The 21,005-nt window shown below is 37.6% G+C and overlaps 1 protein-coding gene across 5 annotated transcripts in view; it reads left to right on the top strand.

Moving 5' to 3' along the window:
• Positions 1–19,866, top strand: part of sox1a (SRY-box transcription factor 1a) — a 76,677-nt gene extending 56,811 nt beyond the window's left edge. The window contains exons 1-3 of one of the 5 annotated variants that reach the window (XR_014532524.1): positions 6,805–6,903; positions 6,995–7,137; positions 16,182–19,866. Coding sequence is in view for 1 of the 5 variants with exons in the window: in XM_083535654.1 (XP_083391780.1) it covers positions 11,448–12,290; positions 16,182–16,193 (855 nt within the window). In the remaining 4 variants the exon portion in view is untranslated. Of the gene's footprint in view, positions 1–6,804; positions 7,138–9,695; positions 12,291–16,181 lie in introns of those variants that run through there. The other 4 variants (XR_014532526.1, XR_014532525.1, XM_083535654.1 and 1 more) reach the window with 4 other exon arrangements.
• Positions 19,867–21,005: the final 1,139 nt, after the last annotated feature.

Below are 21,005 nucleotides of genomic sequence, written 5' to 3' on the forward strand. Positions count from 1 at the left end.
AAACAGGGAGGGGGTGGTACAAGTATGATATTAATTTAATACACCCTGTTCCCTTCTAACATTTATTCTATTTTCGAAAGATTTGCTTGCTTATTAGGCCTGCTGAAGTTTGGATGCTTGAAACCAAGCAGGTTTTGTGGGAGGGGGAGAACCCTTTGAGCTTTAAAGCCTTTGAGTCCATATGTAACACAAGGCTTTTAGACTTGACCTCACACTTCTCGTTTTGGCCCATCTTCTCTCTTGCTCTCTTTTCGTTGTCTTTAAAACATATGAGGCTGCAGACAGCTCTGGACAGAGATATGGGGAGCCTTCAAAGCAGTGTTGTGACTGCCGTTTCATCTGAGTACAAAGAGCGACATGGAAATGTGTTCAGCCTTTCAGTACATTTTGCATTTATGCTAATGATGCATAAATCAACAGATTGCAGGAGAACCGTGATGCCATGTGAATCTGTAAACAGACATAAGAGGCATTGCTTTAAATATGCGTGCTGTGGTAGTGACTACATGTGATGTGGCTACTAGTTAATTCCTTAAACTAGATACTGATTCCATGGCAGTTAATACATATATTTAATTAGGATAATTAACAGAATAATTAAATGGGAATAAAATAGTTTTTAAAGTGAGGTCTATGAGGCATAGTGCACAGTTTATTTAGGTACATTTTTGTAAAATGCAATACACCATTATCAGAGTTCTTTATCATTATCATATAAGCCTGTATAACTGGCCACTCGAATTGAAAGGACTTACTGTAAGTTTACATTTCTGATGTTTGGCATAAGACCTTATTCAGGTTGACTCAAAGAACTGTTTCTAAGTCTCTATTTTTAAACACATCCTAATAACCAGATCAGGGACTAGTGGTACCATCAGTTAAAATGGCCTGTTAAGGCCATTTTGTTGAAGACTGGCATTGTTGAAGACTGGCATTGACTCAACTGTTCAGACTGCCAAGGAACACTTGTTTCACAATGTGGATGCTAGGACATTCAGGACAGACAAGAGTTTTGATGTCTTCCTTATATCTTCCTTGTAGCCTGAGAGATGGTGGGTTAAATCAAGCAGTGCTAGAGGTTTGGAGTGAGCTTGGTGTGATAAGTGCTTTACGGTAGGTGGGTGATGGTTCATTTTTGTCTTTTGTAGGCAAGCATCAGTTTTAAATCTGATGTGGGCAGCTGAAGGAAGCCAGTGGACCCAGCATTGCAATGGAATGGTGTGGGAGGGAATACAATCTCTATGTATCTAATAAAAAGCCCAAATAATTTTTGTAAATTGAAATAAAGGAAAAGATATTAGAATATATGAAACTGTACTGAATGGGTCCATAGGAATTTGTTTCATATTTTCGGGGTCCTTGGCTGGAACAATATGCGAATCAACATTCCTAAAATAAATAGTTACTAGGGTTTTATAATTGTTTAACAACAAAACGCATGAATGGAAAAAGGTTTGTTGAACTAAATTGAATATTTTATATATCAAATATATATGGAATAGTCTGATATCTAGATAGATAGACCGCTCACTGAACTGATTTTAAGCCTGGCTCAAAGAAGTGTAATTTTCCAACTTGGTGATGAGCTGTTGTACAGTGTGATCATTGTTGGTACAAGCAACGCTCCTTTCTACATTGCCGTTCATTAGGTTAGGAAGGGATGCTGTTTATTGTCCAGAATGGCTGTGAGTTTACTGAGTGTATCTGTTACATCACTACTTTTAAACTATCGAGTAGGTGGCTCTTGACAGAGCCAGCCTTCTTGAGCTTTTTTGCATCTCCAGCTCTGATGCTTCCTCGCAAACATACTGCTCCATAGAATACTGCACTGACTACCATAGACTGGTAAAAAATATCCAACATCCTACTGCAAACATTAAAGAAACTGAGCTCCATGAGAAAGCAAAGTCTGTTAATCCTGTTTCTTTACACAGTCAAGTCAAGTCATGTCAAGTCAAGTTTATTTCTATAGCGCTTTTCACAACGGACATTGTCTCAAAGCAGCTTTACAGAATTTAAGTTACGAGTTAAGGTGAACGATGTGTATTTATCCCTGATGAGCAAGCCATAGCTACTGTGGCAAGGAAAAACTCCCTTAGATTTTATGAGGAAGAAACCTTGAGTGTTAACCTCTGTGTTAATATTCCAATCCAACTTCTTGATGAACAGCTGTCATGTAGCTCAGCATCCTAACCTATGATGGTATCCTGACCAACATCCTGACCTATAGCTGGTTAGGGGTTCTCTTCCTCCTTAGGTCTACCACCCTCTCCTTGCACCCAGATGAGTGGATCTTCAATCTTATTAGAACATTGAGTTCTTCAGAGTGTAAAGAACAGTGGTATAGTGTAACAGGCTACTAATGAGGCCTGCTAGGGAAAGGTTACTCTGTTTGTTTATGTTTATGAGAGAGTGCATGTGATGAACTGTGGGAGGGGAAAACAATGATTTGATTATTTGTAATTGAATGTCTGCCAAGTGTTTAATGCACCAGATTGGGCACAATAGCAGTGAGAGAATCAATCGCATATGATCCCTCCATTATCCCACTGAGACAAAGTTGGGAGACAGATTGCAGCAGTAAATGACAGAGACAGGCTTGACACCTGCTCATGTCTCCTTGGCTCCCACCGGTTTTGGAGAGAGGGGACTTGATTAGCTGAGCATTGCTAATAGATTGAGAAAATTACCACAGCGGTATCCTGCTGAAGAAGTGCTGTACCCTGAGAGATGTTTAACCACTGGCAGCCCAAACAGCCATAGTAAGAGATTAATGAACTGTGTAGTGATCGGGTTCAGAGTCCTGATGATGATGGGGTTCAACAAGACTCTGCTGGGGATAATGATCCCATGATGAACTGTATACACTGTTGCTTTATTCATAAGTCTGACTACCATGTCGTCAAATTTAAGTCAGTTCATATTTAAACTCATATTGTAGATATGACTTAAATGGCTTTTAAAGAACATTTTTAGTAAGCAATTTGAAAAAAAGCTTTGAATTTATACCACACCAACAAACTACATGTTAACACATTCAAGCCAGATATAATAACCAACTATTCAGTTTGTTTTTAGCTTTTTTTAATATTTTAATTGCTTGATTAAATACTGGAGCATTAACATAAGGCCATTATATGAACTGGGTGCTAGGTATAATTAGTTTTTCACTCATCTACCAATGCCTAATTCCTCACAGCTATAGGGTCCCTGCTTGAAATTAATCTCAGGTTAAAGTTTGTTTGGAGTTTTCTTGTTTCCTCTCATTTTACAAAACATGAATGTAGTTGAATTGTCTAGGCTATTTGTATTTCACATAGAGCTGTAAAAATCATGTCTTTTGTGACTAACGAATTCAGACTGAGAGTGTGATTAATTGCAAGGGAGTATACAAGAATGGATCAGCAAATGTATTTCTCATATAGAAGGCCATTTCTGTATGCAATAATATTTGAATGTGATAGGTTTTTAAAAGTTTATTAGGAATTATATTAAACAGTGTATGTCATTTTCTTTCAGGGCATTTAACTGTTTCAGTCTAACTTACAATGCACACATAAATCCTCTGATTGTTCATGTAGGCTTTAGAGATTTTTTTCTGGTAATAAATGGCATTCTCAAGGAACAGATCAATTATTTTGGAATGCTTGTAATATATTCTTCTTCTTTACTGTATTCATCTAACTTCGGTACTTCAAATGTATAGCCTTTATAGTAAATATAGCAACCTAGTAAATATAATAACTAAGTAGTGTAAACCAACCATAGCTACCATCATCATCATCATCATCATCATCATTACACTGATCATCGTGTTGATCTATAGTGAGAGTTTGTAAACTATTCCAGATACTTTTCAGATCCCAGATCCAAAGCAGTGGTGGACAGTACCAAAGTAAATGTAATTTGTACATTACTGAAGTTTTTTTTTTTTTGAAAAACTTTTACTTTAACTTCACTACATTGCAGGGTCAAATATCTTTCTTTTTACTTGACTTTTTACTTTATATTTTACAAAATCAGTTGTTCCTTTTTATTTATGCATGGATAAAAACTTAACTGGTCAAGCACGGAGCAAGCAACCAATCAGGGTAAAGCGCACGCTCTGTTTTGAACTTGTTGTGATTGCTGCTTGGTGGTTTCTACTTATCACTAACATACAGTTCAGCATCAGTTCAACAGCAACCATTAAAGGCAGAATATTTTGAGATCTTGTTTCAATTTTTTTAATAAATGATGAAAGAAACTCCTGACACTAACTTGCCACAACACCCATGACCTTATTGCTTTGATTTTTTTTAAGTAGCTTTGGGCTTTGAGTTCATAATCATTTTAATAGAATCAATCAGTGTTTGACTAATCAATTTTAATACTAATCATTTTATTAATAAATTGGTGTGCTAAGAGTAACAGTACTGTATTTTCACATAAACTGAGTTTAATATGCAAGAGTCTTGTGATAAAAATAATAATAGACATTGAATCTATAATAACTCATAATACAATGAATGCTTAAGTACATTTGAGGGAAAATTATTTTTTCTTAATTAAATGTTTAAAGAGAGCACTTTTACTGGAGTAATATTTTACTTAGTGAATCTCTACTTTAATTCGGCTACATAGTTTGTGTACTTCATTCACCACTGATCCAAAGGAGATGGACAACATACTGCAAGCATCAAGTATCAGATGGAGATGATGTGGTTCCCACTGGGCCTGCCAAAGCTGTTGTATAATGGCTTTCATTTTATTACACTGTCAAAGACATATGGTACACTCTTAGCAAAAAGGAGTTCTATACAGCACAATTATTTATTTATTTTTAGCAATAGTAGATATTTAAAGAATAACATACAAAATATTGCACATGGAAACGTTTTTTTATTGTCTAACTGCATTTAGGATTATTTGATTACATTATCTTTTATGGAGACTACTTTATAGAACAAATGTTCAGCATATGTTCTGTGCGTTCATCGCTTATTATGATTATTATCGTTGTCATCATCATCATCATAGTCTTCATTTTTATTATTATAATTAAACATCATTATTATTAAATTATTTCATATTATATTACTATATAATATAATAATTTATAATATAATATATTATATATTACTGATATATAACTGTATAGTAGTAATAGAGGATAATATATATATTTCTATATTATAATATTATATTACTGTATAATAGTCATTAACTGTATTGTTCGCATGCAATTGCTGTTTTGCGCAAATTGTTGCTAAAACAAACTCGGAGTTTACAAGTACAGTTTATTACATATCCACCTGCACTAAGACAAATCTTATGTACTATACTGGTTGGAGCTTCAGTGTTACTGTGTATACTGTCTCACTGTCTTCTGCTATTCTTTTTCCAATAAAAGTTTGCACACATGCACTTTATGTTGTGCCCCAGTTAGTTTTCTGTAGCTCTGTGATTTGTGTTACTTTCGTTCTCTTATGTAGCACCTTGGTCATTGAGGACGTTGTTTTATTTCACTTTGTACTGAACTGTATATAGTATGAATGACAATAAAAGCAGACTTGACTTGATGTGACTTTAAAACATTCAAAGGTTGTTCAAAGGGTAATAATTAAAATGCATTTTTCAGAGCCCTGCCAATGAAATATATAAAAGGTGACATCAATATCAGTTCATTTGACTAGTATGCTGCAATATTGCTAGTTCAACTATCTGGTAGAATGTGTTTATTGACCCGTACTAAAATTTTGTGATACATATTCACTCCTCACACTCATTTATTGTTATATAGTCTAATAAGAAACACACCGTGAAAAAGTAGCTCAACTGCAGTACACATGAGATAATTTTCCCTATAGCATAGCAAACTGCTTCTCTTCACTCACTGGGTTTCATTTGTAGCTCTACCTCACTTGTGCTTCGAGGTAAATGCTACATAAAAGTGAGATTTGACGTTTCTTTCAGATTAATAAAATGAAACATTTTGCGGTTTTAATCCTGATGAGCAAATGAGCAAAACTGGGCCTTTTCTCTGTGTCAATTAGGGTGATCCTAGCTGATCATGAGCGTCTGTGACATGTAAGAAAATGTTAAAATCAAAACAAACAAACAAAAGGTCCAGTTTAAGGGGGAGTAGTAGTGAATTTGAGTTGTGGGTTAAACTGTTCCAGCTGTAAGCAGCCACATATAAGATTTTCACAACATTATGAAGAAAATCCATCTAACACGGGTATTTCAGGTTTAGTCTGAATATGTCCCAGGTGTAAGTTCTGATCCATGTCAATCCATATCAAGAGTTGATAACTGTAGAAAAATGCTGTTGGTTTCCTAAACTTTAAACTGGTATGTAGTACTTCATTATATAACAGGCATTTCTGGTCTGTAATGAATCTTGAATGTACCGTGTATTGACGTACTTTTGTAGTGGGCTACAAGCGAGAAATTGGATGATGCGTGCCTCATTTTCCAGTTTGGAGGAGAGGTTATTATTGAGCCTTTCTTTTTTTTTCAGAGGCACCCACTGAGACATTTTCTTTTTATTGTCCAAATGAGCCTATACGCATAAGTGCTGTATTGTGAGCGCCTAGTAAAATGACAAAATGTCTGTTTAGGGACTCTTTTATATAATTTTTGTAGTGCTCTCCGGAGCCTTCTAGTAGCTGAGAGTTTTGAGGCGATCAAGGCTGCGGACTTGCTGCTGCCGCTGCTGCTTCCGCTCCTCAAGTCCGCTTCTTTAGAGCGGAGTGGCCGCGCGCCGAGGCTCCGCCCCCACGCGTCTCCTGCGCGCGCCGCAGCTGCTTTCAAACCCGACTGCTCGACTCCATTCATCCTCGAGAGGGAACAAAAAAAGTGGCTATTTATTAGAATACTTGTTTGCCATTGTTTCGCGCTACACAAAAGGCGCTTCATTATGTAAGAAGGAGCCCTTTCGCCGGGAGAAACAATGACTTGAAATTGTCTTTCGAGTCTATAATAAATTTCATTTTCTTGCTTCTCTGCTCAGTGTGTAGTGAGTGGTGGGGATGGATGGGGAGCCGCGCTCGCGCAGCTTTGGCGCACTAAACTAGTTTGGTAAGAGGGATGGAGCGATAGTCGCGAGCAACAACAATTTCTCCAGCACAGCAAAACGGCACCGGTGGAACTCGCGTAAGTTTACTTGATCTGAAATGCAATGATTCGGATTCATTTAGAGAGAGGGGAGGGGAATTCGGATAAAACCGGATAACTTGTAGACTACACGAATCGAAGACAATCGCAAAGTAGATTGTGGTATTTATATACGAGCGCGCGTTGTGTTAAAGGACTAATAATTGTAAAAAAAAAAAAAAAAAAATTTTTAATTATACAAAAAATAAAATAAAAAAACCTATCGGATAAACCCGCTGCCCACAGTATCATATTTAGTCTGATATATATATATATATATATATATATATATATATATATATATATATATATATATATATATATATATAGTTAAATGTCTTCGGATAAATTGTATGAATTATAGATATACACATTTTGCAGTGTGAATTTCTAACGCTATTGTATCAGAGATCGGAAGTCAAAGATACCGCGCGACGAAGGAAAGCGTCCTTAATTCCACCGAGACAGGAGTAACAGATTTCCTAAATACAAATCTGAACAGATTACTTACAAAAAAAAGTTGTTTAAGGTTACTATAAATAAGTAATAACTTTAGCTAGTTATACTGTCATTGTTTACAGTAGAATCAAAGTTTATAAATATGCTTCCGATCCATTATATATAGGTATATTTGGATTGCATGATTTCTTTAGTATTGTATCACACAGTTTTGCAATGGTAACATAATTTCAACTCACACCCACCCTGAAAGCCAATAATCAACAATTACAGAGTAGCATTGCCCTTTGTTAAATATATATATATATATATATATATATATATATATATATATATATATATATATATATATATATATATATATATATATATATATATATAAAAACGTGAACCATCAGGTTTTAATAGTAAATGTAATAAAACTGTAGCTTCAAATCACTGTTAATGGTCTTAAACAACTACACGAGATTCAAGGTTAAATAGAAACGTCTCATCAAATAACAAAGGGGATTGACAGTGTAGTTTGTTTTGTCGTCATAGCTTTTGTGAATGCGATCTTGTTTTTAAACCTGACGAATCATATTTTTTTAAGACATAAATTGATATGCTAACACGCACGTGCCTAATATATCCAGACAGACACTATTTTACACATGTAGGCTTCGGAACCAGAATCATGCACATGTGGGGGCAGTTAACAGAAAGTATACAGACTTTATAGTCTGTAGAGTCTATAGACTTTTTCACTCAATTAGTGGACATTTGGATTTGGAACATTTGTCCTATAGATTATGAAATATCTTTTATCTAAGACCCAAACCCCCTCTGCCAGGAGATGTTTACTGTTCCACTCTGCCTACTGCGTAATTATGTTTGTTGAGGCGTGCGGCCGCTTCCACCTGTCAGATGGTGATGCTAAACTGCCTGCTCACAAGTTCAAGAGACTCTCCAGTTTTGGGAGTTTAGCAATGGGAGGGAGAGGATAAACTGAGGGGTTATAATCCGTTTTTCGGAAGGAAAAAAAAAGCTCGGGTCTATGTTTGGTGATTTAATTTACGCATCATTTCTCGCAAATATGCGCTTATACGCTTTAACTTCTATATTGTTGCTTTCTGGTCCTGAGAACAAAGTATAGCTCTAATAGAAAGCTTATTAATTTATATAGTGCCATTGTGGGCTCTGTACTAAATCTTTTTGTGTTTCCATAAAGAGAGCGCATCCATCTTAATCTAACAAATAAGAACCCTTGAACAATTATGAGGGTCAGCGTTGTTTGTTCAGGGGAAATGACGTGACCCCTGCACTCGCGTGCGCGCGCGCGGGCGCACCACCGCCATCTCGTCCTGTCTCGTCCCGTCCAGTGTCCCTCCGCGGGCGCAGTCTGCGCTTCTCCAAAGCGCGCAGTGAGGGACAAGAAAAAACAAGGACAAAGTAAATGTGTCCCACGAGGGTTACGGTGTGTTCCAATTGACTTTAATCCAAGCGAAATGGAAACGCCTAATCTTACTAATCCTCTCGTCAAGCAGTTTTATGGAAACATTTGAAGGAAAGATAAATTGTAAATTATTCGGCGTTCAACCTAAGTATGGCTTGTCCTTATGAGCAACGGTAATAAAAATAAAATAATAAGAATTCCACAACGGTAATAAATAATAATAATTAAAAACTAATAATAACAACAATAATAATAAAGTACAAATGATAAAAAAAATTGTTCTGTTTGTATTATTCTACTGCAAGGTAACGCATTTTTAAATAATTATATTTAGATGAATTCAGATAAATTATTAATTTTATATATATATATATATATATATATATATATATATATATATATATATATATATATATATATATATATATATGTATAACAAAATATACAATTATAATCAATGTATACATTAAATATATATATATTTTTAATGTAAAATATGAGAAACTCTAATATATACATACAATATAAGAAATTAATTGAAACTTTCGTTTTGAAAAAATAAAAAATAAAATCGTATGCATTGTCGAATATTGTCATTAATTGAAATATATTCTAAAATATATATCTTCATATCAGAATAAATCCTTACGTCTTGGTTTATAAACAATGGAAAAAAAAAACTTTAAAATGCCCCGTTCTTTGCTGTGAGATGTGAGTACACGACAACATCAAATATTTAGAAGTTATACTATAACTCTGTATCATTTTCCACAGGTATTGTGTAATATTACTGGGGCACACCGAGAAAATCCTTCATTTTCTTCAAGCCCCTCATTCTTCTTACCTGTCATTTAAATGATCTCGGAGTCATTGACAGATGTGATATTTACCACTGTCATATGGTGAAGCACAATTACATAATTTGGTGTGTGATTCACGTTCGGTGACTTTTTTTTCTTCTCATGCACATCGGTATTAACCTAATTAAAAGCCATACAGCTTGGCATCGTTAGCTGCGCAGCGGGGCAGGAATATTTTTGTTTTGCCTTCAATTAGGGGCTGATTGGTGTTTTCAGGGCAGGTCAGCTGTGAAATTCGAATTACACATGTGTTGCGTTGTGCACAGTGTGAGATTTTTTCCCTTGGCAATAGATTGTAACATGCCCTTGGTTTCGAAATCGTCTTCAGTCTGACCTGTGAACAATGCACCGAGTAAAAATACGTTGTTTTCAGTGTAAAGCGCTTTTTTGTGTGTTTCCGTGCGTCCTATATCAAACTGTTTTCAGGAAAACCATCACATATTCCAAACACTGAACTACCAGCAGACGGCACTAAGACTCCTTCAGACGTCAGGGGAATCGCAATCCCCTTTTTATACTAAACGTATTTGCTGAATACGTATATTCAATATTTGGTGAATATGTCCGGCGTCTGGGATCCTGTATAGAAAAGATGCCGACAGGTAGAGTGTGTTACGCTTGTGTGATTAAACCAAGTGCGCACACGTGTCCTGCTTTATACGTGTGTAGAGGACAAGCGCATCCAAATAATAAAACACCTTACTTATTACTTATAACACTTTTTTTTTTAGCATTTCTTTTTTTGCATGCATCAATTTTCTCATATATATTTTGTAAGGCTTTAAGGTTTTAATTGTGTACACATCATCATATTAGTTAGATCATAAAATCACAAAAAAGGTCTAAACTCACCTTTTCTCTTTCTTGCAATAAAATATAAACAGCAAGAAACGCGCTTATTAAAAACTATTTATTTTAGAGCTCATATACACTTTATTTCCAAAGTTTTTTTTCGAGTGAATATTAAACACGATTAAGCATGTCAACTTTTAAATAGGATAAAGTTTTTTTTTTTTTTTTTTTTTTTTTTTTTGTAATGTTATAAAATTTACTGGGGAAAAAAAACGAGACTTCCATAACGTGTCAGGGTCTCCCGCTCTCTGGTTTCCGTTAGAGGGGCGTGTTTGACCCCTGCAGCACCCCGCCTACCGGGTCTGTCCTCGCTCCTACGTCACTGCACCGATCACCATGCAAATCTGTCGTGTTCTTGCACGCCATTGGCCACAGGCTCGGTTTAATCGCTGTCAAAACCCGTCATATGGCCGCCACTTTAACTAAGTCCTCAGCTCCACTAGGGAAAGTAGCTCGAATGCGCTTTCAATTAGCGTGGATGTAAAACCGCTGTTGGGAACAAGACAAAACAGGCTGCCGGAAGATATAAACGAATAAAAAGCCCCGCAACACCAGAACTTCAAACTCACAGCCACTGTTGGGATTAAAGTCCACTTGCTTCCGGAGTTCTCCTTTGCCTTGCTTGTGTTGCACCTGCTCCGGCGGACCAGCGCCGAAAGTTCATGCTTTTTCGTATTGGTTGAGAAGTCTTTAAAACCACTTTAATGTATAGCATGATGATGGAGACGGACTTGCACTCCCCGGGACCCCAGACTAATACAAACCCGGGACAGACAGGTCCGAACACGGGGAACAAAGCCAACCAAGAGCGCGTCAAACGCCCTATGAACGCTTTTATGGTGTGGTCCCGCGGCCAGCGGCGGAAAATGGCTCAGGAAAACCCCAAAATGCACAACTCTGAGATCAGCAAGAGACTCGGCGCAGAGTGGAAGGTGATGTCAGAAGCTGAAAAGCGGCCCTTCATCGACGAGGCAAAAAGGCTGCGCGCCATGCACATGAAAGAGCATCCGGATTACAAATACCGACCGAGGCGCAAAACCAAGACGCTGCTGAAAAAGGACAAATACTCTTTGGCTGGCGGTCTGCTCGGCGGAGCGGCCGCGGGAGTTGGGCTCGGTGTGGGCATGAGTGCAGCCGGAGTAGGCCAGAGGTTAGAAAGCCCCGGAGGTCACGGGGGCTCAGCCGGCGCCGGTTATTCGCACATGAACGGTTGGGCAAACGGCGCGTATTCGGGGCAAGTCGCTGCCGCCGCCGCCGCCGCTGCTATGATGCAGGAGGCGCAGCTCGCCTACGGGCAGCACCCTGGCAGCGGGGCACACCATCACCACCACCCCCATGCCCATCACCATCATCCACACAACCCGCAGCCAATGCACCGCTACGACATGAGCGCTCTGCAGTACAGCCCCATATCCAGTTCTCAGAGTTACATGAGCGCGTCGCCGACCGGCTATGGAGGGATTTCCTATTCACAGCACCAAAACGCAGGTGTTGCGTCGTCGGCCGCCATCGGCACGCTGAGCTCTTTGGTCAAGTCCGAGCCGAACGTAAGTCCTCCAGTTAGCACGCACTCCAGAGGCCCGTGCCAGGGAGACTTGAGGGAGATGATTAGCATGTATTTACCGGCTGGAGAGTCCGGAGAGCCGTCTGTTCAGAGCAGACTGCACGCTTTACCGCAACACTATCAGAGCACGACGGCCGGAGTAAACGGGACTGTCCCGCTCACGCACATTTGAAATTGTTGAAGAAAGGGAGGGGGGAATCAGACACACCACCAAATATTGACCTCTTTTCGATGGCCATTTAACTACTTTTGTACAGAATGTTTTAAAAATGTCCTTGTAATTTAAGATAAAAAAAAAGAACAGGTATCATTTCGGGTTGAGTTCAGAGGAAATCGGGAGCCGATATGTCACTTAGACTAAACATGTTTTGTTTTTTTTGTTTTTTATAAATTATACTGTTCATGAATTCTAATTTGACATTCTTCCTGGCCATGCCATAAAATCCCGCGATGTTCCCAGTGACTGAACTTGTTATTTCTGTTCACATATTTATTTGTGCAATTTGATTTGATTTTTATTTTTTGTTTTGTTTATTAAGATCACGTCTAGCATAACTTGGATATCTTGGAACAAAATGTTTCTGGGAATTTATAAAGAGTTTCTTGCATAGCTTATTACATTTGAAACATTTGTACACGTGAATCTATGTACCTGAAAATGCTGTAACATTTCTTGTAAATTGTGAATAAGTTTTAATATTTGAAAATACTGGCACGTTACTGCTGCTGTATATAATTTATGAAATGCATTCCTGCCAGTTTACATCCTCACTTCGCGCTGACTCATTGTCTAATAAAATTTGGAAGAATGTTATTATGGTTCTAAAATGTGTTTAGTTTTGTTGCTTTGTTCCTGACATTGTGTAATTGTTGCACTCTTACATATTTATTGGAGAATAATGTGCACCTATTTGCTCCTCAGTGTAAAGGGCCACCTTTAATTGCATCCAGTAATTCAGTCGTTAGTTGTTATCCAACCAGCCTTACTAGGAAACATCTGGTTTTGAACAAATGTTTTGTTTTTTTCTTGTGGAAACATTTTGGGAAAATTCACTTTGGAGATTTCTTCAATTATAGAAAATACATTTACAAATTATATTATTATTATTATTATTATTATTATTATTATTATTATTATTATTATTATTATTATTATTATTATTATTGCCTTCTTAATCTATCAAATCTGATCAGCACTCTTGATTTTTTCTTATATCGCATTTGACACATTTATCAAAGACCGAGAAACAATTAATTAAATATCACAATAACGTGTAAATGCTATCGATTATGGAATATAAAGGCGAAAATAATTCTAGCAACTACCATTGTTTACCATAATTTAGGTCTAAACGATTTAACTTAAAAAAAATAAATAAATAAATAAATAAATAAAAAAGCGTTTAATATAATGTGAATGCGTGGTTTTAAAGCTAAGCCCAAAATGTTTATGGATGACTTTGTGGCATTTTGAGTCAATTTTTACTGTTTAAATAATTTAGAATTACATTTACAATAAAGCAAAAGGTTTAATGTGCTAAATGTTGAGATAAGTGTACTAAACATCGTGCTCTTAAATTTCATCTTGGACATGAAAAAAGCTATTTGAAAACCAAGAATCTTTCAGACAGCGTTTCTTTTAAAAAAAAAACTATCATTTAATTATATTTAATAATGTGATTTTAATCATTTGAGTTTGACAACGTGATATTCAGTTTATATGTTTTGTTTTTATTTGTCACATGCACTCATTTGAATGGGAGACGAGTTTGTGGACCATTTTGTGCTCATGTATTTTTGAGTACTGAGTCACAGAAAGCGAGTTGGATGAAGTTTGTAAGAGAATGTGGGATTAACTAGCAGACTCACTGACCTCTGGGTCAGAGGCAGGTCAGAGTCTATTATTCCTTGTTACTCCGCAGGAAGTTCAGCAACAAGTGTCAGACCCTCAGACATTTCAGCATCGCATACACAAGGTTTGAAGGATAACAATAATGTCCAGTATATAAATGGTGGTGGCATTAAAAAAAATTATTAACCACTTTCGAAGCATACTTATTATATTGGTTAAAATAGAAATTGTGAATTAACTACAATAAACAAACAAAAAAAAAAAGAAAGAAAGAAAGAAAGAAAAAGAAAGAAAGAAAGAAAGAAAGAAAGAAAGAAAGAAAGAAAGAAAGAAAGAAAGAAAGAAAGAAAGAAAGAAAGAAAGAAAGAAAGAAACTGAAGGTAAATAAATAAATGTTGCCTAAATGGTTAACAATTAATAAACACTTTATTACTCTTTTCTATATGTAAAGATATTGTGTAAAATCTAGATATTTCTTCCTCTTCCTCCTCTTCTTCGTTTTTCTTCCTCCTCTTCTTCTTCTTCTTCTTCTTCTTTTTCTTCTTCTTCTTCTTCCTCTCCTGCATTTCACTTCTTACTCAACAAACATACATATTCAGTTTCTTATAACGACTGGTCATGGTGACCATATAATCTTCTGATTCTTAATAGGCCTACACTTTTTTCCTGCGTAGTGGAGTAGCAGAAGGGGGCTAAGGGACTGCCCTCTCTGCAGCTCTTTGTATTTATTGTGCCCCCGAAAAGCGACACGGATTAGCGCTGAAAGCACAGAGGCGGAGTACGATTTAGGGCACGTTGCCAGGTTAAAGCCAAAGCGTTCTGGTAAATCTCACCAAAATAATTTACTCCTCCGCCAAAACGGTGGGGTGGGTGTGTGTGAAAAAAACGTTGGGATGGGGCTGGAAGTGGGAGCAAAAGTGGTGGAGCTGCTGGTTATGGCGGTGAACCCCGACTATTAAATCGTCTCAGGGCGCGATGTCCTTATCTTGTAACCGCCGATATATTTTGCGTTGGGAGAGCCTTGGCTGCTGCTGGCTCTATTTCTCTCTCTCTCTCTCTCTCTCTCTCTCTCTCTCTCTCTCTCTCTCTCTCTCTCTCTCTCTCTCTCGTGCACCCTCCGATCTCTCGCACTCACTGTCCTAAATGGGGATAATTAGCATCACTTTATCACGCCTCTGCATATTTCTCTCCCTTCACCAAAAAAAAAGCCGGTATGCCGCTATTGGTCGCTGCTCTGTCGCAGAAGATTACGGAGACAGATTGCACGGAACGAATGTGCTGAACGAGATTAGGGGGGAATAGAAATAGCAACTGGGCCAATAAATTCCTCGCGAGGGCCTTATCGTGCAATTACACGTTGACATGTTTAACAATCTTGCGGCCTCTTAATCCTGCGCCCTTCCAAGAGGAGAGATGCTGCTGCGCCGCAATTTCTGCTGCTTGCGACTCTCTAGCAGGCTTTGAGGTGCAAAATGCGGTTTGGCGTTCAATGCTCCCCTAAACTAGCCCCCCTCCACCACACCGAACACCAACTTAGTTTCACGTTTTTATTTTTCCAATGTTTTGCTCTCTGCTGTTCAGATTCTGCGGTGTACGCCAACATTAGCATAGCCCTTTATTAGTGTGAGTCCTGCAGAATTAACGTGCTCAGCTTTAAAGTGTTCAACTTTAAAACTACATCTTGCTTGCAGTCTGTGGGCCATTCATATGCAATGGTTTTCCAACAGACTGTTTGGAAAACACCTCACTAAAACCTGCAGTCACATACATCAGGGAAAATTGTCAGGGAAACTTGTAATTGACTTCAAATAGTCCTGATCTCTCTCCACTAAGCGAATGATTATTAATTGACATTTATTTTAACAATATTATATTATTATTATATATGGGTTATTTTTTTAATGATCGCATCTAACTTATTTTTCTTTTCTTCTTTTTCTTCTTCTTCTTCTGCTTCTTCTTCTTCTTCTTCTCCTCCTCCTTCTCCTTCTCCTCCTCCTCCTCACTTTTTTGTCTGTGTAGGGGTGGTTGTGAGAGACTCTGCAGGAATTTGGCAGGCTCGGAGTTTGGAGAGGCGCCCCCACGCTGCGCTGCCATTCAGTGGTCGAGCGCGCTGTGTGGTTGGGAAGTTTGCACTGAGCCGTGGCCTCAATAGCTTCACAAAGCTGATTACAAGCCCCAGCGAGTTCGTGAAGGGAGCAGGCCAGTCACACAGGTGTGCGTTAGATAGGGGGCAGCCCTCCAGAGCTGGGCAGGGCGGGGGGGTGGGTGGGATGGACGACCACACAAAAAGCCAAAGTGGCCCGGGAATTTGGTGGGAAAAGACAGTGTTAGCTGAGGAAAAACGCTGCCCGCTCCCATCACTGAGTGCACAGAGGGACACACTATAACACCCTTATTAAAGCCACTCATTTGGATTATTGTCTGTACTAAATACATTGCATGTTATAGTTCACATTTTTACTAATGTGTGGCATATCAATATTTGCACGTTGAAATTTCACAAGCTGCTGTCAACTAGTGTTTTTTTTTTTATGATGTAGCTTAAGTCGAGGTGATAGGGAGTGAATCATATACAAAAGCGCACTCTCTTTGCTGCTTAATCCATTCTTTTATTTTCTCTGCTCCGTAAAATATGACATCAGTGGACCAGGCAGCGTATTTAATTAAAGCAGAGTCTAACTATCAATTACTCAAGAAAAACAGAGGCTCCCTAAGGGCCGCTAATCAGCACCCGAACAGTCGGTCTGCTCGCTCATTACGGCATCACTACAGCCGGCAATGATAATCAACCGCATCTGCCTGCGCTTCCCTCATGTGCTGAATCTGAATATTCTCATTCACAACTTCCCTAACGTAATTCTCACGCAAGACGCTCTGTTTGTATTTGTCTTGATTAACAATTTGAACTGTGATCATAATAAGCTACTATTCTTAAACAATGCAATAACTGAAGCTCCAGTGAGCCTTCAAATCTATGATACGTAAAACGCCTTGTTTCTATAATAGAGTTTGGACAGCAGTTTTCCCACACGTGGGGGCAACGTCGTCCGCCAGCGTTTAGATTATGTTTTAGTAAGGACACAATATACCAAATTATACGACTTTTCAAAGTCCCCATACTTCGTAGGGCCATGGATGGGTCAGAACGGAGCACAAATTGATTATACTTTTTTCCATCCTTACAAAGTATGCAGGCCAGTAAACCCATTCTTCGGCATTTTCTTTTATAAATAATATATAATTTATGATAATTCAGTTCCGCAAACAGAGATTTCTTTTGGGGGTCCCGGCCCTATGTGCGTGCTTTTGCATTCAAGCTTTCCACTAAAAAAGCCGTTAATCTATTGTAACTTTGGCTTCACCTGGGTCCTGTCACCCCCGTCGTTCTCGGGTGATGAGGGGACAAAAGCGCCCAGGCTCGTTATTCAAGCGCGACCGACTATGCTAATTGAAGTAAATTGCGAATACTGATCCCGATTTTTTGCGGAGATCTTCAGAACTCAGGGCAGCTGCAACGCCTCTGTTCTGTATACTCATTCCCTTTCCAAATGCAATTCTTCTAATCTCTGAGCATCTGAACAATTCAGGATACATCTTAGAGAAAGTGGAATTCAAGTTTAAAACGCGCGAAGTCATTTCATCCTCTTCTGAGGAGCTGTCCTAGTTCTGAAACCACCAGCGCTCGGAACTATGCGTCCCACCACACACCCCTCTCAAAGTGTACATACGACGAGAGGCTAAACAAAGCACTGGTGGTAACAAGAATAAAAAGGTGAAAAACATTTAGTGCATGTGTTTATGTCAAATTAATTATGTTAGAATGTTTATTGACCTTATTAGCTCTTTCTGAGATACGAATTAACGGACAATCTCTATGTAGTTAGATAATGCCAGGTTTTGATTACAAAAAGACGGTTTATATTTTGCTGTTGCACGACCACAAAACAATATTTTCACTCCCCGTGTTGGATGTCAACTTTCCCTTTCCCTTCAACTTTCCCTTTCCAAGTTTGCTTTGTGAAAATCAAGAGTTATAGTCTGACTTATCTTAAGTTTGTAATGTAACGTCGCTCTGGACAAGGGCAAATGTAAAAGTCAAAACAGTGTAAGTTCATTAGGAATGATCTTGCACGCATCTCTATAGATGGTTAAAAACTGTGCGTGTTTACTCTCATATAGTTTGTTGTAAACTTCTCAGCGGGGGTCCACAAATGGATTTTTGAATTGTTTGCTTTTTTAGGGATGCACTGTGCCTCTATTCTCTGATAGGGGATAAACTTTGTGTTTGATTGCATTGTGCTTTTACATCTGAAAGAGGGAGACAGATAGAGAGAAACGACAACAAAAAATTTGATGTTCATGGATTGATTATTGATTTTGTGGTGTCCATTTTTGTGAGTTTTCTTGAAAGGAGGAGTGCATGGAAGGTGGAATAGTAAAGCACACAGACCATCAGAAGAGATGTTGCACAGGGGAAGTGGAGTCTGCATGGACAGTTGCTGACAACAGGAGCACCTGCTTGAAGACAGTGTGGCGGATGGAGGGCAGAGGGGTTGGGGTGATAATGGCACACCCCACTGAGAGTTATTACTTAAAGACTGTGCTGGGATGAAATGACATTGTAATGGGAGGGTACTTTATGCCCTGTTTGCAAGGAACTAGGTATTCTTGCTTTACAGCTTATCTTTGTCCCATTTTGTCTCCTGTAGCTCTTCAGCCTTCCCCCCCTTGCTCTCTCGCTGTCTTCGTCTTCTTCTTCTTCTTCTTCTTTCCCTTCTTCTTCTTCTTTTTCTTCTTCTTCTTCGTCTTCTTCTTCTTCATCTTCCTCTTCTTCTTTTATACTGTCTAATCCTTAGGAGTATTTATGCTAAAATACTTTTACTGATTCCTGGTTCATAACAATAACCAGAATTTAAAAAATTCTGAAATATGTTTTTAAACTTTAGTGTCCATTATTTTGATTCATTTCCCCACGTTTGTTTTATACTTTCAGTTTTTTTTATAATGGGGGGATCTGTCATGGAGATAACCAAGAAAGTTTATAGTTAATCAACAAGTGTGTGTGTGTGTGTGTGTGTGTGTGTGTGTGTGTGTGTGTGTGTGTGTGTGTGTGTGTGTGTGTTTGTAAGGAGAAATGAAGAGGGGGAGAGAGAGAGAGAAAGAGAGAGAGAAAGAAAGAGAGAAAGAGAGAGAGAAAGAACTTGGTTTGTAGTAGCCAGGTCCTGGTGAGGGCCAAATTCATGCTGTTTGTAATAAGTAGTTTCCTGCATAATTGTTTCAGGCCTTATGTGTGGAGGGACACCTTGGAGTCATACACAAAGGATCATTAGCTCAGCTAGGCACTTTTCTTTTAAATTCAAAAATGTTTGAGAGACAGCTTTACCCTGATGCAAATCAGATCAGTAATCAGTCTCACAGTGTCCACATATGAGGCAAAGGAGCATGTGGGGTTCTATGCCTGCAAAAGACACTTTCTAGATTCCCCACTGTCAAATAGCGAATGCTAGTCCACTAAAACCAAAAGTATTATTATATTATTGTATGTATTATTCATTGTATGTATTAGAAGTATTGTTATTATTGAAATATTTATTGCACATGTGTATTCGGTCAAATTGTTCTTTTCCTTTATTATTCCATTTGTTTGCATATGTAATTAAGTAATTTGTTTGTCCTTATAAATCAATAATACAATATACAATTACTTTTTGGAATTGCAATGATTTTTTACAGCATGGAATGCAAGCATGCAAATTTTGCAATTATATATTAAAATAATGTTTTGTCAAAGTGCTAGGCTTCTTGGCAACAACAACAACAACAACAACAACAAAAAAATGCATTTGTGAATTTTACAACATAGCTTAAGATACGTATTTAAAAAATCTCTTATATTAAAAGGAAATATAGCATTCACAAGTATAAGAAATATAATACAGCTGATATCGACTTTTAAAAGGATGAACATCTAACATGACTTTAATGGATGAATGTCGAATGTAGCATCTCAGATAGCACCCAAACCCTAATCCTAAACATCAGTGCTAGTGGACTTTTACTGCAGTCATCAAATCATATACCAATATAATTTTTTGTACTTGGTAATATTATTTCTGTGTCACAGCAACTTTAAATTGATCAGCTTTCAGTAAAACATGAAATGCAATTTATAAGTAATATAATATAATATAATATAATATAATATAATATAATATAATATAATATAATATAATATAATATAATATAATAATGCAAAACATAAAAGAATAAATGTTTTCCATGTTATCAATTTGTAGACAGTTTTTTTAGGAAAGGATTGAGCTATACTTAATAATGAGAATATAAAACATGCAGATTTCTTTATGTAAAACAACACATCAATTTTGCAGATCAAAATATATATTTATATATGATATGATAGTCTGAAGGTTTTTACTTCAAAACTTTTTGAACTTTTTTCAATGCTCAATGGGCTTCAGCTTATTGATCTAGTGCTGAGTGATGCTGGTGTCAGCAAAAGTCACCATCAATAAACACAAAGACAGGTGTGATATGGTTGGCTGTGGTGTGTTGCTAGGCTGTGTTGCTTTTCTGAAACCCAAACTGCTAATGTGACAGTATTTCTCAGGAAGGTCTGGTCCAATCAAATGCACACACCCACTAAATTAACATTATTAACATTGCTTCTTTTGCAAAGCAAATACTTCAATAACGTAACACAATCATAAATCTGTCTGGCATACAGTAACAAACATTGGACAGCTGCTACCTTTGTTGTAAATTATTATTTTGAATCGAGATTAGACAAATGAGTGGTCAGGAGGTGATGATAGAAACAGCTGG

The sequence above is a fragment of the Silurus aristotelis genome (genome assembly GCF_946808225.1).
Source record: "Silurus aristotelis genome assembly, chromosome: 3".
NCBI lineage: Eukaryota > Metazoa > Chordata > Actinopteri > Siluriformes > Siluridae > Silurus > Silurus aristotelis.